The sequence below is a fragment of the Manacus candei genome, unplaced genomic scaffold (genome assembly GCF_025592945.1).
Source record: "Manacus candei isolate 608988 ecotype Guabito, Panama unplaced genomic scaffold, ASM2559294v1 h1tg000031l, whole genome shotgun sequence".
NCBI lineage: Eukaryota > Metazoa > Chordata > Aves > Passeriformes > Pipridae > Manacus > Manacus candei.
Window position 1 is genome coordinate 1,281,820 of NW_026138079.1, and position 22,976 is coordinate 1,304,795.

Genomic DNA, 22,976 nt, shown 5'->3' on the forward strand with positions numbered 1-22,976 from the left:
TTGGGCCGAGCCTGCGCAGCGCCGGCGCCCTTTAAGCCGCGCCTGCCCGCCCGGGTGTCTGTGCAGGGACCGACCGCGCGGGAAGGAGCCCGGGGACGCGCCTTCCTCCTCCTCCTCTTCCCTCCTCCCTCTCCTCCTCCTCCTCCTCCTCCTCCTGCTGTCCGGCAGCGCCGCAGCCCCCTCCTCCCCGCCCTGTGCCCCCCGCGCCTCCCGCCGCCAGCGGCTCTAAGATGCCCCGCTATGAACTGGCTTTGATCCTGAAAGCCATGCAGAGGGTGAGTGAGGGAGAGGAGACGGGAGGCAGGGAGGGAGGCAGGTGGGACCTGGCAGACCCCCGATGTCCCCCGGTGTCCCCCGGTGTCCCCGCGTGGCCCGGCCGGCCGTGCCCGCCCTCCCCCGGCGCTGTCGCAGCGCTCCGCGGGCTCCCCATGTGTCCCTCCGTGCCCTCTTCCCCCCTTCCTCATCTTCCCTTCCCTCCCCGCGCCCTTGCAGAGTTTGCCGAGTTGCTCCCCGAGAGCCGCAGTCCCCTTCCCCCCCCTTCCCCTCTGCTCCGCAGGTAAGGAGATCCCTGGCTCGGCGACACGGATGCGTTTCTCCTTCCTCACCCCCCCGCCGGGTGCAGGTGAACTTGGCCCTTCCCGCGCCCCTCCACATCCATCGCCCTCCCTCTCCCAGCGCTTCCCCATCACCCGCCGCGGGCACCTCGCGGGGCCGCAGCACCCCCGGCCCCGGGTCCCTTTGCCCTCGGGAGGCCGTGGGTTGTTGATCCCTGCAGCTCCCGGTGGCGGGTTCCACGCCGGGGAAGCAGCAGCCGGGGATGGGTTTTTTCCTGCTGCCGTTGCCGGCACCAGTTGAGCGGGGCCGATAGGGCGCCGTATCGCCCGTGGCAGGGGCTCCTCGGTGTCGCCACGGACCGTTGGCGCTGGTTTTTGGCCGGGCGGTGATAAAGCCGCGCTGGGAGCTCGGTTCTGATGCTCTCGCCGTTCTACAAGAGCTGAGTCAATGTGTGGTGGTGGTGGGGGGGACACTCGTGTGCATGTGTGTAAAAATAATAATAATAATAATAATAATAAAATAGGGACAGCTCCGCGTAGATGGGGGGTTTATTTGGGAAATCAGAGGTGATACTGGCCCTTCTCTAGTACCTTCTATAGCCTTTGTTTATCTGCTACTTTCCAGCTTAATGTGCAGTGCTGGTGTTGGAATGTAGCGCTTGTGTTAGGCTGGAACCCTCTGATCCAGCCCAGCGTGGAGACATAGTCTTGGATTTAACCTTCACTTGTAACACACACGTAGATTTGCCGTGGAGCAGCGGGAGCTAAACATCATCCCTGTGTTTCTCTGGGAGTTCTGGGAGCACGTCTGGATGTGCCGCATGCACTAGTACATTTCCATTCATTTTACATGGACCAGCCACATGTCAGCGTTGGCTTGGCTTTTTTTTTTTTTCTTTCTTTTTTTTTTTTTTTTTTACCCCGTGGTTTAACTGCAGAAGCCGTAGTAGAAACATCTCACCTGAGTCCTCTAGTGGAGAAACCCAGCAGCAATTTAAAACGCGGGTGACATTGCTGCACCACCTCAGAGCAGCCTTCACTCCGGGGGAAAAAAAAAACCGCTGCTTTTTGGCTCGGTTGTCAACGTGTAATTTTCTTTCCCGTGTATTTTTCTTTTTCCCCCTCCCCATCGCTGGATGAGCCAGAGATGCTTTTAGAGCCGTGCCGTTCGTGTGGGAGATGCTTTAAGCCGTGCAGGCACTCGAAAATGCAGGGCAGAAAAGCGTAGCAAATCTGACATAATACCGAGGCAGGAATAAACTGACTTCTCTGAAAGGATGCCACGGAGTGCTCTCTGCTGGAAAGGACCTTTGGTTTCCAGGATCTGGGCACGGGGATGCAGGATGAGCTTTTAGCCATAAGATGCTTCTAATGGGCACGGATGCACTTGGGATTTAACATCTGCAACCTTTGCCTCTTTGAAGTTTGACTCTCCAGCATGTTCTTTCCAGATAGATGCACCTTCAGGTGGTTTTGTTTTCTTTTTTTAGCTCTGCGATATGTTAAAACCCTGAAGTTTGGGTTCAGGTGTGCTGTTTTTAACCTACCCTTGGTATAACTAGTGGAGTCTGTCTCTAGGTGCTGCTATTTTTGTGCTGTTGACAGCACACCAGATCTGGGTGATTTTTTTTTTTTTTTTTGTGTGTGTCTTCCAGTACTTTGCTGCTCCTGCCTTTCTTGTGGCACGAGAACACTTGGAAAAATATTTCTCTAGTGGTTTTATGCCACATGGTGCTGCTGAATCCTGGCAGGGGGGTTGCTCTGAGGACCCCCGCCATCCTGACTGTAATACTAACTTAAATTAGTCAAAATAGGGGGCTAACAAAGCAGTCTGAAGTAGTGGGTTGACTACAGAGTTCCTTCCTGTAGAAGTTGGTGTGGTCACATACAATCCTGAATAATACCTTGCTTTTTCACCCCTTCCTTGTGGAGCCCCTGGGCAGGTGTTCCCTGTCCTGCCCTGGCAGAGGGGCTGCATGTCCTGGTGCCACTTTAGTCTGAGCAAGTGCTCACTCTCCTCCTGGTGTCTGTGATGTCCTTCCTCACCTGTGACAGCTCCTCTGCCTCCCAAAAAAACCAGCAAACCTTTGCCACTTGCCCTTAACGTCTCTGAGCTCCCCGAGTGCAAACCTCAGCCTTCTAGTCCTTCCTGCCTCTTTCCCGTGGCAAATTTGGTGCTTCTCTGGGGTTTTCCCCACCCACAGCTGTTTTTTTTTTTAATAGTTACCTCGGTATTCTCATAGATCCGGGCAGAATAAACCCCTCCAGTTCCTTTTTTGTTGCTTTAAACCCTGGTGCTGACCAGCACAACCCCTGATGTTCCTGTGTCTCCTCATGTCTTGACTCCTCAAAGCCTCTTTTACTTTCCTTTCATGCCTTAAAAACACAACTCTTTGGGGCTGGTGGGGGACAAGAGGGGAAAATTTCAGTTTGCAGCCCTGTCACTGGTTGTCTGCACGTACTTTCCACCAACACTCCTGACTTTATGCTGAACTCAGAGCTGAGCAGCCCTTCCCTGTCCTCATTTGAGAGGTAACAGACTCGCAGTAGAAGCAACATATTTGTAAATATTAGAGTCTTTCATCCTCAGCCAGTGACTCTTAGGAAAACAATAATAAAAAACCCCAAAAGCACCCTGAAAATAAATAAATAAAACTGGTACTCTGTGGTATGGCTGGGTTTGAAGAGGAAGGGGCTCGGTTTGTGTGTGTGTGTGAGGATCTGGAGGAGGTGCTTTGGGGAAAAGGAGGGTTTGAGGTCACTGAAGCAACAGGAACTTGGGGTGGAAATGGTGAATTTTAGCCACGTGTGTTGTTTTCTCCACTTGAATGTGCAAATAACAAACAATAAGGTGAGCTTGGGGAGCTTGAGGGCAGGTTTTTCTCCTGTTTCCTACTGTTCCCAGTCACGAAATCCCAGAATATGCCGAGCTGGAAGGGACCCCCAGGGATCACTGAGTCCTTCCAGGGATCATCGAGCCCTTGTGGGTCGTGTCTGCAAACAGCACTTTACCTGCCCCCAGGAGCCTGAGGCAGAGCAGTGGTGGGGAAGATAGCTGTTCATTGCCTGAACTTTCCTGTTCATCCCTAAAGATTACTTTCCAGTTATTCCTAATTTTCTCCCAGCAGTTGTCTTTGGCAGAGCAGGACCTGGAGCAGGGCAGGGCAGTGAGCAGGAGCAGGTGAGTGAGCAGGAGCTGTGGCTTGCTGGAGAGAGCAGAGTTCTTCAGGGAGGCTTCCCCTTCCTGCTGGAACTCCCTGGAGAGTCCAGGAAAGGAAGTGAGGGGGGAAAAGGGAAGGAAGGAAGAGCTGGAAATGGCTCCCCTGTTGCTCTGGTGCTCTTTTGCTGAGTGACCTCAGGGTGGCAATGCCAGACCCTCCCTGGGAATTGGGCACCCTGGGACCCCAGGACAGGCACAGCATGGGGGGTGTTCCCATCTCTGCCAAGCTGGGAATCCCAGAATCCCAGTTTAGGTTGGAAAAGCTCTCCAAGATGATCAAGTGCAACCTTTGATGACCACCTTGTCAACCAGACCAGAGCACAGGGACACCCATCTTCAGATCAGCTTTGGAACTGGAACTGAGCCGAATGGACAGTTGTGCAAATAATTCCTATTTCAGAGCATTTCACTATAAAGGAGGAAGCTTATCAATATTTTATTAGCACTGTTATATCTGTGTACTATATCACTTCACCTGTAGCAAAGGATAAAAGCACAATATGGTATATAGTCTAAAACCTAATTAAATTACCTTGTTTCAGCAAATACCTGGACTGGGAGACACATCCACCCACCTCTGCAATCCCAGAATGGTTTGGGTTGGAAGGGACCTTAAAGCCCATCTCGTTCCACCCTCTGCCATGGAACCACTAGCCCAGGGTGCTCCAAACCCAGTCCAGCTTGGCCTTGGATGCCTCCAAATAACCTAAATTAATAACAATCCTGCCCTGACTGTGGGCTCTCATTTTCACAGGCCTGTCCACACAACAGAACTCGCCTTCAGCGTGTTTGTTGCCTTTGGAGTGGGTTGCCATGTCTCAGAAATTCCCTACCTGGAGATTGGCAGCTATTTCAGGAAAGCCAAAGGAACTGGGCACTGGTGTTGCTTGACATCTTGACTATTAAACTTAATTGCTGTGTGGGCAGCAGCAGCAGTTGGGCTTTTGATGTCTTAGTTGCCAGGAGGGAGGGGGGAGAACGAAGCAGGAAGATACTGGTTTTATTTTCTTTCCTTTCTGGTGAACCCACCTGTTGTTAGAGTGGGATTTTGCCCATCCCCCCTTCCCCGCTGAGCAGGTTAAAATTACCCAAAAGTTTCCCTCTAATTCCACTGACATTTTTAGAAGGCTCTTCGCTGACAGGGAAGGATCCAGTGGTGCTGGAGAGAAGACCAAAGACTCAGGACTAAAAGACAAGCTTGGAAAACAACAAAATGTGGTGCTGACACTCCTGGAGGAGGCAGCTTTTTGGTGTCTGCCTTCAGCATTCCATAGGAATAACTGGATTTTGGGGTGGTGTGATGCAGACAGCCTTTGAGAACGATCCCCTCCTGCCCCATGTTTGCCATTTGCAGTCTTAAAAAAGGACCATGTTCAAACCTGGGGTTTTTGCCAGGTGTGGGAGGATTATTCTAAGCCTGGTTTAAGTTTAAACCTGGTTTAAGTTTGTAGCAGAGACTTGCTGTGGAGGTGAGTTTGGAAAGTTGGCCGGGGTGAGTTTATGGCCAGGATAAGGGACTCAGGAGCCTCCTGGTTTGCAGACTGCAGTGTGAGGGTGTAAAACAGCATTTCTTGTTCCCCACCCTGAGTGCTGAGGTAGGATTTGGGGCAGGCCTGTGGTGGGTCTGGCAGGATTCTGTGGGAATATTTAGTCCCTTTCCAGGGGGCAGGAATGGTGGGATTTAGGATACAACCTCTCTTTGCCCCTGTTCCCTCAGCAATGTGCTTTTCCTTTTGGTTGTGTTTCCCTCCTGGTGTGGTCACTGTGTCTGTGTGTTCCTGTGCATTTGTTGTGTGTGTGAACAGGGAGATGCTCAGAAACTTCAGACTGTCTGTCCTTTAACTCCTGAAAAAGCAGAGTTGTGCTAAAATACCATTACTGATCTCCCCTGTTGTAAAACCTCTCAGAAGTGACTGACTCCTTTAAAAAAAAAATGCCTACTACATCACTAAGAATAAGCTGTTAATTCAGCTTATGTGTGTGTGTGTGTTTTTTCTAATCTTTCAAACCTATTGTGTAATGATGGAAGTTCTTGCTCTCTTTACACATCCTGATTTCCCCAGTTCCCTTGTTCCAGAGCTGTAACACTGGCAATTTCCACCCCAAAATTGCTTTGTTGGCAGTTGTTGATTATTGATTATCTTGCTTTTTTAATCTCTGCCCAGAGAAGCTGTGGCTGCCCCTGGATCCCTGGAAGTGTCCCAGGCCAGGTTGGAGCACCCTGGGCTGGTGGAAGGTGTCCCTGCCCATGGCAGGGGGTGGAATGGGATGATCTTTAAGGTCCCTTCCATCCCAAAATATTCTCCAGTGTCCGTCCTGTGGATGAGCTGAAAAGAAGGTGAAAGGGAGGGGAAATAAAAGCAAGGGGAGGGATGCAAAGTGTAATTAATTATGTAGGTACAGACCAGGAAAGATGGGAAGTAAATGTGTGCAAGGTGCAGGTGAAGGACTTGCACTGTGGGAGCTCCAGTGCAAATATTGGTGCTAGAAATGAGTTCCTGAAGAAAAACTCATCACCTTGGGGAGGAGAAGGGCAGGAAAGGAGTAGATGGTGTAAAGGAAGGGGCAGGAACTGCATAGGAACTGTTGTTCTGCTATTTTTTTAATCCTGGTTTGTCCATTTCCAAGCCAGTCCTTGTGTCCAGTGATGCAAATATCTAAGGAATGATAGTTAAAAATCAAGGTACACGTGGAGGGGAGTGTGTGCAGTGGAGTTGATGTGTTTGAGACCTTTAGAAAAATAAATCAGTGTTTGGTGGCTTTTAATACAGGTAATTACAAAGCCTGATGTAGAATAGCACTAATTGTTTTATAGCCAACATAACTTCATTTAACCCTTGTTTTGCTGCCTTAAGATCCCCAAGAAGGATCAGAAATGTTGCAAGAGGAAGCTTGGAGGGCCTGAAACCTCAATCCTGAGAGTATGAGTTCCTCCTGAACTTCTGTCTCTCCTTCCAATAAAACTTGTGATGCTTGATAGTCTTGGAAAGGTTGTGGGCAGCCATAAATGTGGGGGGAACTCATAAATGTGAGGGGAACTTGGGGAAATCCTAAATAAACTTGATCAGCTTGGTTTTATTTTTTCATTCCTCTAGGAAGAATTCCTTCCTAGGATTTTACCCAGTGGCAGTGGCACCACTTCTTTCTCATTCCCCAGGTCAATTCTGAAGGCAAAATTCTCTTCAAATGGGGTAAAATCCCATTTTTTTTTTTGCTAGGATTGTGGCAGTTACTGCTGAATTGTGATAACCAGCAGCTGAATTGCAGCTTTGAGCTGCAGTCTGACTGAAATCACAGCTCTGAGCTGAAGTGAAGGGGCACCTTCAGTAGTGGCAGAGATTTTCCAGCACTTCCTGATATGTGCTTTTAATAAGGTGACTATTAGAGGTTTGTCCTCTACATCCAGACAACCAAAGTGGTCCCAAATCCACTACAAAAATCGAACACTTGTATGTTTGGGCTTGTTTTCCTCACTCTCTTGCTGTTGCTCTTGTGCCCAGGTAATTCAGCAGATGAATTCCTGCTCGTGGCAGTGACAGTGTTTGTGTCCATGAGCTCCAGGCTGCCAGGAGGAGGAATTGGAGTCTTTGGGCTCAGTGTCCCTCTGCACCTCCCAGCTGAGTGTGCCCTGACCTGCTGACCTGGCAGGGAAAACCCTGCATGGCGCTGCCTGAGCCCAGAATCTTCTGGGTTTTTGCCATCCCCTGGAAGAGAAACCCCTTCCCACTTCCTTTAAAATGACTTGCTTGCCCTTTTGTGCCCTTAATTCCTGTTGGCCACGTGCCTGCTGGGTTCCCTCTGCCCTCTTTTGCTCTCAGTTCCTGGGTGGAAGGACCAACTTAAGCTGCTGATTAGTCTTAAGACCTGAGTAAGATCCTACCTTGTGTCTAGGTGGGCATGGAGAAGACAGTCCTTCTTTCTGGTACCTCTGCATTTTAACAAATAAAAAGGCAATTTCTACCTCCTTTCTTCTGTCCCCAGCTTACCCCCCTTCCCCTTCTGGTGTCTGGAGTTTTGGGAGGAGCAGTGGAAGCAAAGGAGTCTGTCAGTCCTGTCAGAGTGCTGGGGGCTGACTCAAGGCCAAGGAAACCATCCCAGTGGGAATGCCCCAGGCAGTGGCCTGGAGTGGCTTTGGGGCACTGCTGGTGTTGTAGGGTTTGGAAAACAGCCCCTCTCCCTCCTGTTCTGCAGTTCAGCAGAACTGTGGCTTCTCTTGTGTTTGTGGAGTGTTGAAGCATCTTTCTCCTGCCTTCTCTCTCCTCCTTGGTTTGGGACACTAAATAGGTGTCTGAGCTTGGGATAGGTGGCAAAAATGGTTAAAAAACCCCCAAAGTGACAGTTAAATTGATGTCCTGCTCTCCCAGTGTCAGTGCCAGGGCCCTTCAGCCTCCGTTGGCCTCACATCACTCCAGCTGCTCCTTCTGCCATCGTCCCCTGTCTGGGACATTCCTGACTGGCAGATGCAGGGCACTTCCCTGCTTCCTTTGCTCTGGGGTTCCTCACTTCTCTCCTGTCTCCCTCAGCAGTTCTTTAGAAAAGAATGGAGAAGAATTGATGGTGGGAAAAGCTGGTTTTTTGGGGGGGCTGCACTGAGATGGAGCCCAGAACTGGAGCGATCGCTGAACCCCCCCAGGCAAAACCAAGTTCCTGAGGTGTTTGTAACAACTCCTTTGGCTTGAACCTTGCCCCTCAGGTTGGACTGGGGTGGCAGTGGGGGTTTAGGACTGGGATGGCAGTGGGGGTTTAGGGCTGGGGTGGCAGTGGAGGTTTAGGGCTGGGGTGGCAGTGGGGGTTTAAGACTGGGATGGCAGTGGGGGTTTCTGCAGTTGTCTCTGTCCTCCAAGGCCCCAGCAGTGTTGGGGGGTGAGGATGCAGAGCAGTGCCACGGGCAGGTTCATCAGCTCCAGGTGACTTGTGAACGTGCTCCTCTCCTCCCTCACCCTGTTGAGCTGCTGGAACTGCCCCTCCAGACCTTCCCTCGGGTTATTAATTAGATGTGAGAGCTCAACCTCTGCCTCTGAGCTCTCTTGCTTCCCACGACGTCCCCTGTGTGTCCCAGGTGGGATTCCTGCCCCAGCTCCTGCTTTCCAAGGGAAAGTCCTCAGACTGCTGCCCTGGATGTTGAGGGGGTTGCTTTGCAGCTGCCAAGGATGGTCCCTGCTCTCTCAAGGGCATGGACTACATAAGTTGCTATGGATCACTTACTCCACCAAGAGCTTTTGTGCTCCTTTTTTTTTTTCCTGTTCTAGAGCTTTTTCCTCTTTTTTTTTTTTTTTAATTTTTCCTCAGATTTATATTTTTTTCAGACAGCCCTGTGGACAGGTAGGAATTCCCTCCTGTGTCCGTGGCAGTGTGAGGAGTCCAGACAACACACTCCAGGGGTTGGATGTTGTACAGACCCCACTCAAGGCATGAGACTTCTATTATTTATTCGTTTTTTTCTGGGACAGAGAGTTAATATTTTCCCTGCAGGTATTGAGCCTGATAATCTGGACATGTTTCTTCCAAGCATGAGAGTTGTTCAGTAGGAGAAATGCTCCAGGTAGGGGTTGAAATGCTCCAGGTAGGGGTTGAAATGCTCCTCGTTGAAGAAGGTGGAGAGGGAAAATGTTGTTTCCAGGAGAACTATTTTGAAGTCTGTGAACACAGTTAAATATTGAATTTGCTCAATATTGGTGCTGCTGTGTGATACCTGGGCTTCTGCATCCTCAAATTAACCCTGAAAACACTGGGATTGATGAAGGAAAAAAGGGAAGAACTGAGAAACTTCCCATCTAACGAGAAGACAACTGAGCTGAGAACAAATAGTTGCTTTAGGGCTGGAGCAGTTTGATCCTGGCATGTTTTAAACCCCTGTTTTATTAGAAAAGCACTGTGGAGAAAGTTTTCTTTTGAAACAATCCTACCAATTTCTCCTCAAAATCCCACCCTGGGTCTGCTTCACATTATCTGATGCCTCTCCAGGGAATTGCTTGGGAGTTGTTTTTTGGGGGTTTTTTTTTGCCTTAAAGAAGAGGAGAAACATGTGAATTGTTTCCCCAGAGCTGCAACCTCTATCTCCAGACGAGAGGGAAGCACATTGTTTTGTGCTTTTGATATGATCCAGCCAGAAAACAGCCTTAGGGGAGAAAAAAAAAAACTTCCCAGTCCTTGGCAGCAGGGCTGTCTTTCTGTCTCTCTTTTTTTTTTTTTTATTTTCCCTGTCAGTGCCACAGTGTTCAGTGTTCTAATAACTCCAGATTAAACTCACATGGGGCATCTCCAAAGTCCTTTGTAAGACTGGAGGTCAAAACTTGCTGAAAGTTCAGAGGGACGAGTCTCATTTTCCTAATGAACACCAAAAAAAAAAAAAAATAAAAAAAAAGTTCCAGGGTTATTTTGGAATTAGGTCTAAGAAACTGGTACAAGAAGCTACTTCAGGGCTGTAATTTTGTGGCAGTGCAGCCAATTTGTAGCGGCTGCTGAAAACTTTCCACCTTTCTGAGCTGAACCCTGTGAAATTCGGGTCACCAGGGTGATGGGGGGGGTCTCTGTGGTCTCCATCGGTGGCCTGGCTGTTCCTGCCCATGGAAAAGGCTCATGGAAGTTCACAGGTTGTTTCTTTTGGTTAGACCTGAGCCCTTTGAAGTGTCTTTAATTGAGGGATGTCACAGTTTATTGGAGGGCAGCAGCATCTTAGTACCGACACACACTTGGAGTCTCAGAGTTCCAGGATGGTTTGGGTTGGGAAGGGCCTTGAAGATCATCCCATTCCACCCCCTGCCATGGGCAGGGACACCTTCCACCAGCCCAGGTTGCTGCAAGCCCCGTCCAACCTGGCCTTGGACACTTCCAGGGATGGGGCAGCACATCTTGTATCAAGTAAAACAAGTTTTAGCAATTATATTTGTGATTTCTTCAATATCCCTGTGCAAGGTGCTTTTGGAAGGTCAGTGCTGAACCCACAGGGAAGGTGGTGGGAGGTGAACTCAACTTCAAGTCGAACATTTCTCAGTAATGGAGCAGGACAACAGAAGAGGGAAAACACCATTTATTACTATTTCTTTATCTTGCTGTTCTTCCATTTTTCTCTGTAGTAGTTTTTATGGTGTCTGAGTAAAATCTCTTCTTCCCCTTTCCTTAAATATTTATAGTTTTGGTCTAAACATAAGGTAGTTGAGAATTTAGCTGAATGTAGTAGAAGACACAACACTATTCAAGTGCTTAAAGCCAAGAATAGGCCGTCAGGCTCGTGTCTGGCTGCGTCATCTGACGTGGAGTGTTTATAATTTTGGGTTGGATTAAGCTAATAGAGCATTTAACTACTACTGGATTTGTGGGGGGGGATAACTGGGAATTCTTCTATGGAAGAATTTAAAATGCATCTGTGGCTTGAGGCTTATGAGAAATGATAAACTGAGCTCACTGCTGTGACCAGTCCTTTTTGTGCCACGTCTCCATGTTCTCTCATTACTGGCTGTAACTCCAGGAATATCCCTATTCCTGTAGGTTTGTGGTGGGGACCCTTATTATATTTTTATTATCTATATTTTCATTATATATTCTTATTATGTATTTTTTATTAAATATGTTATGATCTGGTTTAGTATATATTTTATTATATTAAAATGTTATTACAATATATCAAAATTATTATATTACAATATATCAAACATATTTTATCTATTTTAGTATATATTTTATTATATATTTTTAATATGTTGTTATCGATTTTATTATATATAATATATTTTCATTGAATATTTTATTAAATATTTTTGAAGTATATATTTTGAAAGCATATATTTTGTTATTATATATATTTTTGGATTCTGGACTCCTCTTGAAAACCAGCCAGATCATACAAAGAACACGATTGTGAATCTCTCCTTGAGGCTGAAATTGTGGTTTTCTGGAATCTACTTTTAAAATACATGAGAAATGCCCATTTTTCCATCAGCACCATCGATTCCTTCAACACAAAGGGGCAAAGGGTGTGTTTTCAACCTTAACTCTCTTGGAATTTGCAGTGGTTTTATTTACTCTTTAAACACAAGGAATATGTTACGGGGATGCTAAACAAGAAACCAGCCAAATATTAGAATCTGTTATCTGGCTGTTTGTATTAATCATTAATTAATAGGGACATTCAGCCCAGTGCCAGAGCAATCCTGCCAGTGCAGTGGAAGGGGGAACACCTGGAGACTTGTGACACTGGTGGATCTTGTGGTCAGGAATAATATCCAGGGATTTGGAGGTTTTTTTGTGTGTACATTATAATTACCAATGGGTGGGAAAGAGGACTGGACTCAGACCCTGTTCCTTGTTCTCTGGAATAATCTAGACTCCTCGAGGTTTGTTGTTCTGATCTTTAGGCTAAACCTGATCTTTGCTTTGGTCTCCCTTTCCGTTCCTCTGCCTGGTGTAGGAAATGGAAGGATCCCACATCCAGCACTCCCCAAACCCATCCAGAAGGTTTGGGTTGGGAAATGAGGCCCTGGCACAGGTTGCCCAGAGAAGCCGTGGCTGCCCCTGGACCCCTGGAAGTGTCCAAGGCCAGGTTGGAGCAACCTGGGCTAGTGGAAGGTGTTGGGTTGGAACTGGATGGGCTTTAAGATCCCTTCCAACCCAAACCATTCCATGATTCCGTGATACCTCCCAAGGGATAAACGGGAGAGGGGAGCATCCCATGTCCAGGACAGAGGTCAGAGCCTTCAGTGTCCTTCAGTGCCCCTTCCTGTCCCAACTCTTCCAGCTCTGCCAGCAAGTCTTTATTATTAGTTCTAAAACAATGAATTTTGTTCCCTGACGTTCTCTGGGATAATGTCAGGTGGGATTTGGGTCTCAGGGAGAGAGGAGCAGGGGATGCCTTGTCTCCATACCTTCTCCCTGGGATGGTGGTGAACCTTTCCATGGCTGGATGCAAATGGATGCTGGGAGCATCCAACTGCTACCAAAATCCATCCAGTGTTCCCTCCTGTGCCTGGGGTGCTCCCAAAAAATCCAAAGTCACAATTCCAACAGAACTACCTGAAGTGGGATGTCAGGCAGAGTTTCGCTTCTGCCACTTGCTTGAACAGGACTTTCTCTTCCCTTGGATCCCGTGGGATATGTAGGAAGAAGTTTCCAAGTGAAATGTAACCCTGTGATTATGTGTACCCCAAAACTCACCTCCAACCTGTGGAGTAACCTCGATTCTCCAGCTGATTTTAAATTTCTGTTGTTTTTTGACAGTTTTGTGACTTCACTTTGATTTATTTATTTATTTATTTGTTTATTTATTTATTTATTTTAGCTCTAGCAGCCACTGCATCCATGTGGTGCCAGGATCTTGTCAGGATTTGTGGGATGCAGTGCTAGAGCCATACAGGGAATGACTGGCTCCGTAGAAGTTGTTATTTGTTGGGTTTATTTTCATTTCATTTTCCTAAGATTGCTTGAAAGAGGAAGACTTGAAAGTGACTTGTGAGACACTGAAGTAACACGAAATAAAATGTATTTGTGTTCCTTGCCTCGCTCTGGGGAATCTGGGCCCTTCAATCCTCCTGAATTGCTGCGTCTCCGAAGGTACTCGTAACCCCCGAAGCTGCCCTGCGAAAGGCTCTGCTGCTTGGTTCTGCCAGTATTGAATGATGTCTGTTATGGAATCATTATAAAGGGGGAAAAATCTGTGGTGTTCGGTCATTGTTTTACTACACTTCAAATTTTTTCTCATTACTTCATGAAATTCCTCTCTAATTCAATCTTTGTCTTTTGTCTTTGCTGCCTTGCAGGGTTGGTACAGTAGGCCTCACTAAACTTAGCTGCAACTAAGAATTTCTCCTACATCAACTGAGTTAAGGCTGATGCTCTTGTGGAATGTGGATTAAAAGTGCGTGCTAAGTTCCAAATTCCCAGTTGAGAAGCGGAGAAAGTAAATGTACCACTGCCACCAGCATCAGGACAGCAAACCAAGGGACAAAGAATTTGAGCCGCGGTGTTGCTCTTTGTTAACTGGCTCACGTGGTGCTTAAGAGACGTTGGCTGGGGGGCGAGAAGTGGACGCCAGCCGGTTACAAACATGAGGGCCGCCCTGGAGACGGCAGACATTGCCATTGTGGCCCTGTACTTCGTGCTGGTCATGTGCATAGGTTTCTTTGCCATGTGGAAGTACAATCGGAGCACCGTGAGCGGCTACTTTTTGGCAGGGCGTTCTATGACCTGGGTAGCGATCGGTGCCTCTTTGTTTGTGAGCAATATTGGAAGTGAACATTTCATTGGGCTCGCAGGATCCGGAGCGGCGAGCGGATTTGCCGTGGGCGCGTGGGAGTTCAACGCCTTAATGCTTTTGCAGCTTTTGGGATGGGTCTTCGTCCCCGTCTACATCCGGTCGGGAGTGTACACCATGCCCGAATACTTGTCCAAGCGTTTCGGAGGGCATAGGATTCAAATCTATTTTGCAGCGTTGTCTCTAATTCTTTATATCTTCACCAAACTCTCGGTTGACTTGTATTCGGGGGCGCTTTTTATCCAAGAGTCGCTAGGTTGGAACCTCTATCTGTCGGTTATCCTGCTTATCGGAATGACGGCGCTCTTGACTGTGACCGGAGGTCTGGTGGCCGTCATCTACACAGACACCCTTCAGGCCCTGCTTATGATTATCGGTGCCCTCACGCTCATGATCATAAGCATCACGGAGGTCGGTGGGTTTGAAGAAGTTAAGAGGAGGTACATGCTGGCGACGCCGAACATCACGTCCATCCTGTTAACCTACAACATTTCCAACACCAACTCCTGCAACGTCGACCCCAAGCCCGACGCTCTTAAAATGCTGCGCGAGCCGACGGACGAAGACATTCCCTGGCCCGGATTCCTGCTGGGACAGACCCCGGCTTCCGTCTGGTACTGGTGTGCCGACCAAGTCATAGTCCAGAGAGTCTTAGCCGCGAAAAACATCGCTCATGCCAAAGGCTCCACCCTGATGGCGGGTTTCCTAAAGCTGCTGCCCATGTTCATCATCGTCGTGCCGGGCATGATCTCCCGCATCCTGTTCGCGGATGACATCGCCTGCATCAATCCCGAGCACTGCTTCCAGGTCTGCGGGAGCAGGGCCGGCTGCTCCAACATCGCCTACCCGCGGCTGGTGATGAAGCTGGTGCCGGTGGGGCTGCGGGGCCTCATGATGGCCGTGATGATCGCCGCGCTCATGAGCGACCTGGACTCCATCTTCAACAGCGCCAGCACCATCTTCACGCTCGACGTCTACAAGCTCATCCGGAAGAGCGCGACGTCCCGGGAGCTCATGATCGTCGGGAGGGTCTTCGTGGCGTTCATGGTGGTGATCAGCATCGCCTGGGTGCCCATCATCGTGGAGATGCAAGGCGGGCAGATGTACCTGTACATCCAGGAGGTCGCGGACTACCTGACCCCGCCGGTGGCCGCCCTGTTCCTCATGGGGATCTTTTGGAAGCGCTGCAACGAGCAGGGGGCCTTCTACGGCGGCATGGCCGGGTTCGTGCTCGGCGCCGTCCGGTTGATACTGGCGTTTATTTACCGCGCTCCGGAGTGCGACCAGCCGGACACGAGGCCGGGCTTCATCAAAAACATCCATTACATGTACGTGGCCACGGCTCTGTTCTGGATCACCGGGATCGTGACCTTCGTGGTCAGCCTCCTGACCCCTCCGCCCACGAAGGAGCAGGTCCGGACCACCACCTTCTGGGCCGTGAAGAACAGGAGCGTCAAGGAGACGGCGGCCAAGGGGGAGCTCTACAAGGCGCAGGAGAAGAGCATCCTCAAGTGCAACGAGAACGCCAACCACATCATTCCCAACGGCAAATCCGAGGAGAACCTGAAAAACCTCAAGCCGGAGGACATCAACCTCCTGGTGACCTGCAGAGACGACAGCAACCCGGTGATCTCGGTGAGCCACTCCGAAGTCGAGACGCCGGTGGATTGTTACTCCAACGGCCAGGCGGCTCTGATGGGCGAGAAGAAGCATGAGGAGGAGACTGAGGACCCAGAGAGACATTTGAAATTCATAGATTGGTTCTGTGGCTTTAAAAGTAAAACCATGACCAAGAGAGCTGTTCGGGAGGTCGAGGAAGAGACTGTTTGTTTACAAATGCTGGAAGAGACTCCAAAAGTTAAACTATTACTAAATACTGGACTGGTCTGTGTGTGTTCGCTTGGAATATTCATGTTTGTCTACTTCTCTTTGTGAGTGAATAGTGAACTTTTAAGGGTATGGCTGAACATACAGAAGTTGATACAGGTCTCTGGAGATTGGTTTTCTTTTTCCTGGTTTTTTTTTTTGTTGGTTTTTTTTTGAATTTCAAACAACATAACCACAACCCAGGCATTGTTTACGCTATAATTGTAAGATCAACTCAGCTTTAGCCTATTTCCAGACCATTTGAGACGTGTTGTCCTCTCTCTGCTCAAAGCAGAACCTGTCCTGTGGTGGCTTTTTTTCTTTTTTCCCTTTTGTGGTTTTCTTTTTTTTTTTTGTGTGTTGTTTGGTTTTTTTTTTCTTGTTCCATTTGCAGTACTAACCTTTTGTTTTTATGTGTATAAATATACCAAAGGCAGGCAGGTGGCTGTGTTTGAAGTCAGGCAGTTCCAGCTCAGTCAGCATTAAGATAACGAGTAATCATTTACCAGTGTGGAAAATCTAAATGATCAAAGCTGTGTCAAAAGGTTTTTAAATGTAGAGCTGCGATGCACATCCTGTAAAATAACTGTATTCCCTTGGCCAACTTAGCACTTCTTAATTTTGCTCACTGCTTTCAGTTGTTTTTATTTTACTTTTTTTAATTCAATTTCTCTTATAGCAACAACAGGGAGTTATTTTGTCTCATTTTATAGCACTTAAAACATGATAGTTGTTAGTAGCTTTCTGTTTTTATTTTTTTTCTTTGTAAGAGAAGTTTTGACTTTTGATTTATTTTTTTTTTTTAATCCACTGTAAATTCCAGTACTGAAAAATCGCTGTATTTGAAGGGAAAAAAAAAAAAAAAGAGGGGAAAAAAAGAAACAACAAACCAAAATGAAAAAAAAAAGCCTGGACATGACAAACTGTCACTGGAGCAGAAGGAAAAAGAAATAATCTTTATTTGGGTTTTGTATTCAGCAGGGTGGGAAGGGATCTCTGGAGATCATCCAGTCCATCCACCTGCCAAGGCAGGTGACATGGGAATGTGTCCAGGTGGGTTTGGAATGTCTCCAGAGGGAGAAACTCCGCTCCCTCCCTGGGCAGCTGTTCCTGTGCTCTGCCACCCTCCAGGGAAAGATGTTTTTCCTCATGTTGAGGTGAAACTGGTGTTTTAGTTTATGGCCATAAGGCCAAGAAGATAATTTCAGCCTCTTCAGTCTCTGCACCTTCAGGACACAGCATTAGGCTCTTTATAGGGAAAAAAATCTGTTTGTATGTTCTGCCACTTGGGAAGAAGAGAAATGTGAGGCTTTGTGTGTTGTCAGTTTGTTTTCCACGCTGGGAAGGGCCTGTTTTCCTGTGCTGTGGATGTCTGGAAGGAGTCTGTCCCCAGCCCTGCTGCTGCTGCAGGTGGAGTCTGCGAGGGGAGAGAAAAGGAAGGGGGAGTGGGGGGGAGAGGTGAAAGTGCTCCTTATTTTCCAGAGTCCTCTTGCCTCATGTCTTCTCCCATTTCTCCTTTCACCCTGTCAAGCCTCCTTTTTTTATTTTTTTGTGAGGAATCCCAGAATGATTGAGGTTGGAAAAGACCTTGGAGCTTGAGTCCAACCCATGACCCAGCCCGACCAGAGCACCGAGTGCCACATCCAGCCTTTCCTTCAACACCTCCAGGGATGGTGATTCCACCTCCCTGGCCAGCCCAGTCCAATGTCTAGTGGCCTTTTCTGGGAAGAAATTCCTCCTAATTCTTCCAGCCTAAAGCTCCCTCCTCCAAACAGCTCCCCAGGGATTCCACGTCAGGAGATAAGGAACGTGTGCCACCATGATCTGTGTCAGGAATCCAGGTCTGTCCTCGTGATTCTTCAGAAAAGTTCATTTCTCCCAGACAATTAGTAGGTCTCCAGCTGCTGAGGATCTTTCCTGTTGAAGGATAAATCCTGAGGCAGGGATGAGCAATTCCCAGGTGTGCAGCACGTGGAGCTCAGCAGACCTAAAGGCGGCAGAGCTCGGTCCACATCCCTGTTTTTGGGTGCAGAGCTGACAGTGTGTGGCTGCCCTTCCAGTATTAAACCCCCTCCCAGCTCCAGGACAGGGTGGTCATATCCAGGCTTTCCATGGAAATAGTTCCTCCAGTTCTCTTTGCTCCCGAGCTCGTTCAGGGCTTGGGAGAGAACAAACTGGCTGGGCCAGAAATGGTCTGAGGGACCATCTGAGTGTTCAGCAAAATCAGTTCCAGGGTCCAGCGACATTTCCTTGGCACGGAAACGAGAACCAATTCCTGAGAAATCCGTCTGTAGAGATGAAATTGGGGTCAGTCCTGCCTTTGAGTGCTGGAGGAGGTTTCCTTTCCAGCCCAGTGGTGCCGTAACCCGTCCACATTTAGCAGATCACAGATCTGTTTGCAGGTGAAATGGTTCCACTTCCATTTTTGTGGGTGGTTTCTTTCCTGTTAGTTTTGGTGGTGTTTTTGTATCGATCGAGTCTCATTCATTCCGAAACTCCAAACAGAGGCTGAGATGCCCCACTTTCCTCCACTTGCTTTCGTTGTTGCTGCTGGGAAGTCGACTGCTCTGGGGTGGAGGAGTTGGAATGTTGTTGCAACCTGTGTAGAAAGAGTCATCACCCCCGGTCGTGGTGTCGGTACCAATGTGACAGGACACATCTTCTTACCGTTTTATGTGGCTGGTTTCGTTCAGAAAATGGTTTCAAATCCTTTTTAATGGCCAGAATTAAAAAGGGTGCGTGAATTAATGGCATCTCAAATCACTTCAGTAGTGGGCTGAGCTGGGAAGGATGAGGAGATGCACAAAGCACCTGGATTTTTTTTTTTTTGTCCAGAGGACAGAACGTTGGGCAACGTTCGATCTCGTAGCGGGGATGGAAAAACAACAACTCGTGGAGGGTAAAGATCATCTCAGTCCAACAACCTCTTCTTGAAAAGGCTGGGATCTGGCTAAAAAATGCCTCCTTTGGCACAGGGAAACAGCCTCATGTGCCAGGCACTGTCCCTTAGGAACTTGGCGCGTGTTTTTAGGAGCGGCCGGTGCTTGGCTTTTCCAGGCCGCTCCTCTTTGCTCTCAGTATTAACAAATGCTTTGCCACAACCTGTTAAGCCAGGTTTGCTCAGGGACCCTTTGGCTTGGCTGCCATCGCCTCACCTGTGCTTGCTTTTTTTTTCCCAGGGTGCCTTAAAAAGGTTGGGAAGTTGAAGGCGCGGCTTTTCCGGCCACCCGAGGAGGGGCTTTGCTTCCAGTGGCTTTTCCCTGCTCGTTTGAACTCCTCTTTGCCTTCCCCAAATAATTTAAAGAGGACACCCCAAGGGGTTGTTGATTCCCAGGTGTCCCCTTCACTGTAACTACAACCCATGGAGGAATCACCCTTGGAGGGTGGAAGGGAGTCAAGTCCCTCCCAAATGTGGAGCCTGAGATGCTCCATCTCCCGGTTCCAATATTCCCACTTCCCAAACCAATGAGTTGCCACATTAATCACAGTGATAATTGGCAGGCAGCCTATTTATTACTTAATAAATTAATACTCTGCATCCCCCCCCCCCTTTGGACCTGTTATTGTGAAGAAGCTTTTAAGCAAATTATTTCTCCGGGTTTTTTTTTTTCACATTTAAAAATGTGGTTTTATTTCTGTTTTCGTGGCATAGAGGTCATAGAACTTGCTGGTGTTCTTTGCTGCAGATAACCACTTAAAAAAAGGCCTTTGTTATAAAAAAATAGATATATTTATAAGGCTTCAAGCAAGCTGCCTTTTGGTACCTCACCCTGTGTTATGGACCTTGGGAGAAGTTGCTTGAGGATTTTTTTATAGCGTAAACATGCCTTTGCTAGTCATGGAAGGTGTTGAGGAATTTTGGTTGAAACACCGATTTTTTGGGGGCTGGTAAAATTCCAAAGCGTTTCCCAGAATGGACAATCAGTTCCATAAATTTTGTGGCCTCCTCCTCCTCCTCCTTGGTGGGACTGGTTGGTGGTGCAGGAGGAGATCCAGGAGGACCTTTGCTTTTATCGTGGTTTATTTATTGCCTTGAGCTGAGAATGACAGGCTGGAAAAACTGATTTTTGGAATGACAGCTTTTTTTTTTTTGTTGTTTCTCTTGGTATTTCCCTTAACTTATTTTTTTTTTCTGTTAAGATATTTGAATTTTCTCCCAGAAATGGTCGAAGCCTTTTATTTAAAAAAAAAATAAATAAAAATTTAAAAAAAAAAAAAAAAAAAGGGCTTCTTGAGAGCTTAATAGCAAATTTTGGGAGACTGTTCTTATTTAAGTTTTTTTTAAATGGCTGATTTGATACTTTTCTCTGCCAAAGTTTAGGGGTGGGGTTGATTTTTTTTTTTGTTGCTGTTGGTTTTTTTTTTTGTTGATTTTTCCTGGTAGCTTTTCCTCGAAGGAAACGGTGGGAGATTGTAAGAAATAAAAAAAATGGCCTTCAGTATATATTGTATTGTGTATTTTTACTTCTCTTCTGTGTTCCCTGATCCCAGAAGGGCCAACATGAGACTTCTGATGCGAGTCACGAGCCCTGTGACCCAGGAGGGAAATGAATCCATTTCCTGGGGTTGCAGTGGACAGGGCGGAGCCATCCGAGGGTCTTAGAAGATGCTTTCGACTTTAAAACAGCTTTATTTTTTTTATATATCTATTTTTTTAAATCCTAAGATAGAGGAGGTGTTGGGAGATGCTCCCTTTCAGAGAACAGGATACATGGAAGAAGCTGGAGTTGGGAAGCTCCAGCTTTTTTTGAGGAAATCTTTGGATTTAGCATGTACAGCAGAGCAAAATTACTCATCTGTTCATTTGGTATATTCTGTATGTTCTGTGCCCTTAAATGTAATTGTTTTGAAAAGGAAACTAACCTTGTCATGTGATGTTAAAAGAAGCAGATTTCTGTGCAATGTTTTAATTTTTTTTTAAAAAAAAAAAAAAGAGAAAATGTTTGTATATAATTCAATGGTTTAATGTGCTTTAATTGGCCTGAGGTAAAGAGTAGTCCTAGAATGTAAACATATATAATTAGGATTTCTGATTTCACTGTGAGATCTCTGAACTCTTGGTTGTTTTTCGGGTTGGGGTTTTTTTTTCTCGGGGTGTTTTTTTGGTTCTTTTTTTGGGCAAAGTGGTTTGTTTTGGTTCCGAAACACTTCGAGTTCTGTTCCTGGTGTTGGTTTAAAGGCTTCACTTCTGTTCTGATCTCGAACTCCCGGTCTGGTGACATCTGGTGACACACTTGGCATTCTCAGCTTTTCACTGTGTAAAAGTCAGACACACTCGGGGCAAAACCGCTGGTGGGGCGACAAATTCTCCGTGTCTCTGAGTCCACGCTTTTAAAATGAGGTGGTTATAAAAATAGTTGCTGTGCAAAAATGTTAGTAGTCTTCTTCAAGAAGAAAGCGAAATTTTCTAATCTCACTCGAGCAGTCTCTTCATTCATCTTCTTCTTTTCCAAGCACAGTGTCAAAGTGATGCTGCTTTACCTTGTATCTCTGATAGAATGTTTTTGGGTTTTTTTTTAGGGATCTGTGAAGTAGTTTTGTTGCTGTTGGATTTTTATATAAAATACCAGTTAATGAACTGCCTTTTTTTTTTTTTTTTCCTCTCTCTGGGTTTTTTGTTATTTGGGTTTTGTTTTTTTTTTTAAACTCTTCGACTAAAAATACATTTCAGACCAAAACCAAATGATATCATATAGCATTTGAAACCTGCCTTTTTTCCTTGGCCCTTGTTTTATTTGAAATAAGCCAAATGGGCATGTAGATAAGATCACTATAATGGAGCCAGGTCTCTTTTGGTAAAGTGTTATTTAAAGGTCTGTTAAGATCTTATAAGAGAAATATACTGAAAAACAAAAAAATTACTGTAGTAGGAATATAGATTTAGAAGTGTTAATGAGATTAATACAGCTTAATTATATTGTAAGTTGCTACTGTCCTTAATGACAAGCTTTTTGTCATAGAAACGATGTATGATAAATTAATTTTGGTCTAGTGTATAGAATTCTCATATTGCTATCAATCTTTGAAGTAAATCTGATGCAAAATTCTCCTAGTTAGCATTGCTGGCCCTGTGTATACTGTTCTTTGTATCCTGTATGCATATTATTTTGCCTCCTGCATTAGTCTTCAAACTAAAAACTCTTATTAGAGAGTATTTGGATACTTCAGACTGTGTTTCTTGCAGTTTACATTCCTTTACCATGGCATTTTTTGTCCTGTCCAAAAGTATTGTATGGAAATGTTTCAAACTTCTGTACAAAGTTTCAATAAAAATAGAGACAAAAAGAAAAAAAAAACACCCACAAACAAACGACCAACAAACCAACAGAACAGAGATTTGTGGAGCTGGTTCGGAGTGTTCTTCCATCCCTGGGGGTGAAGAGGCTTCCTGGCTTTCCCCTGAGATTCCAAGGCCTCTGGAAGCAAAGGGAGGGCAAAACCAAAGGGGACTCTTGAGAACTGTGAGAAGAACTTAAGGATCCGAAATGCAGAAATCTTTGGGCCAACTCATGTGGGAAGGTGGGATCGGGATGGGCTGGGGTGAAATTCCGTGGCCTGGAGCTCGGGGTGCTGGCAGGGCACAAAATGTGGGAGAACCCACCTCCAGGAGAGGCCCTTGGTTGGATATTGTGCAAAATTATGATTATTTGAGGTGTTTTCTTCCTTTAACTGCCCAGTTCAGCTGCTCTTTAACCAGTTCTTGAGTGGGACAGGCCCCTTCTTCCGTGACTGTGGAGTGTCCTCAAGTATTTCCAGTTTATCCTCCTGGGATTGCCCTTCTGTGTCTGCCTTGTTGGGATCTACCAGTCAGTCCCTGGGCCCAAGTTTTCCAAGGAAACTGGGCCAGCTCTGGGGCTGATCCCGTTTTCCCTCTGGTGGGAAGCAGCTGGAGCTTGTGGTGGGCAGTGCTTGGATGGTTGCCTTTGGGGAGGGAAAACCTTCAGCCAGGCTTTGTTTGCCCAAAATAAAAGCTCAGCAGGGTCCTGTAAGAGGAGTGCAAACAGGAACCTTCCACTTCCCGATCCCTCTCATCCCTGTCCCCCAGAAGGACACATTTAAACTTGGAAAACGTGGGAATTGTGACTTCTTC

General features: G+C 47.0%; 2 protein-coding genes across 2 annotated transcripts in view; both read left to right on the forward strand.

Annotated features, from left to right (window-relative positions):
• The first annotated feature begins 133 nt into the window (after positions 1 to 133).
• SLC5A3 (solute carrier family 5 member 3) lies at positions 134 to 22,182 on the forward strand. Its single transcript, XM_051791216.1, has 2 exons — positions 134 to 275; positions 13,527 to 22,182. Exon 2 carries the CDS (start codon positions 13,814 to 13,816, stop codon positions 15,953 to 15,955), a length of 2,142 nt encoding a protein of 713 aa, XP_051647176.1. The 5' UTR covers positions 134 to 275; positions 13,527 to 13,813; the 3' UTR covers positions 15,956 to 22,182.
• Positions 160 to 22,976, forward strand: part of MRPS6 (mitochondrial ribosomal protein S6) — a 47,024-nt gene continuing 24,207 nt past the window's right edge. The window contains exon 1 of the mRNA XM_051791283.1: positions 160 to 275. Coding sequence (XP_051647243.1) covers positions 231 to 275 — 45 coding nt within the window. The 5' untranslated portion in view covers positions 160 to 230. The remainder of the gene's footprint in view (positions 276 to 22,976) is intronic.

Excerpts from the sequence above, each read along its gene's own strand:
- SLC5A3 (XM_051791216.1), top strand. The coding sequence starts at position 13,814 with ATGAGGGCCGCCCTGGAGACGGCAGACATTGCCATTGTGGCCCTGTAC.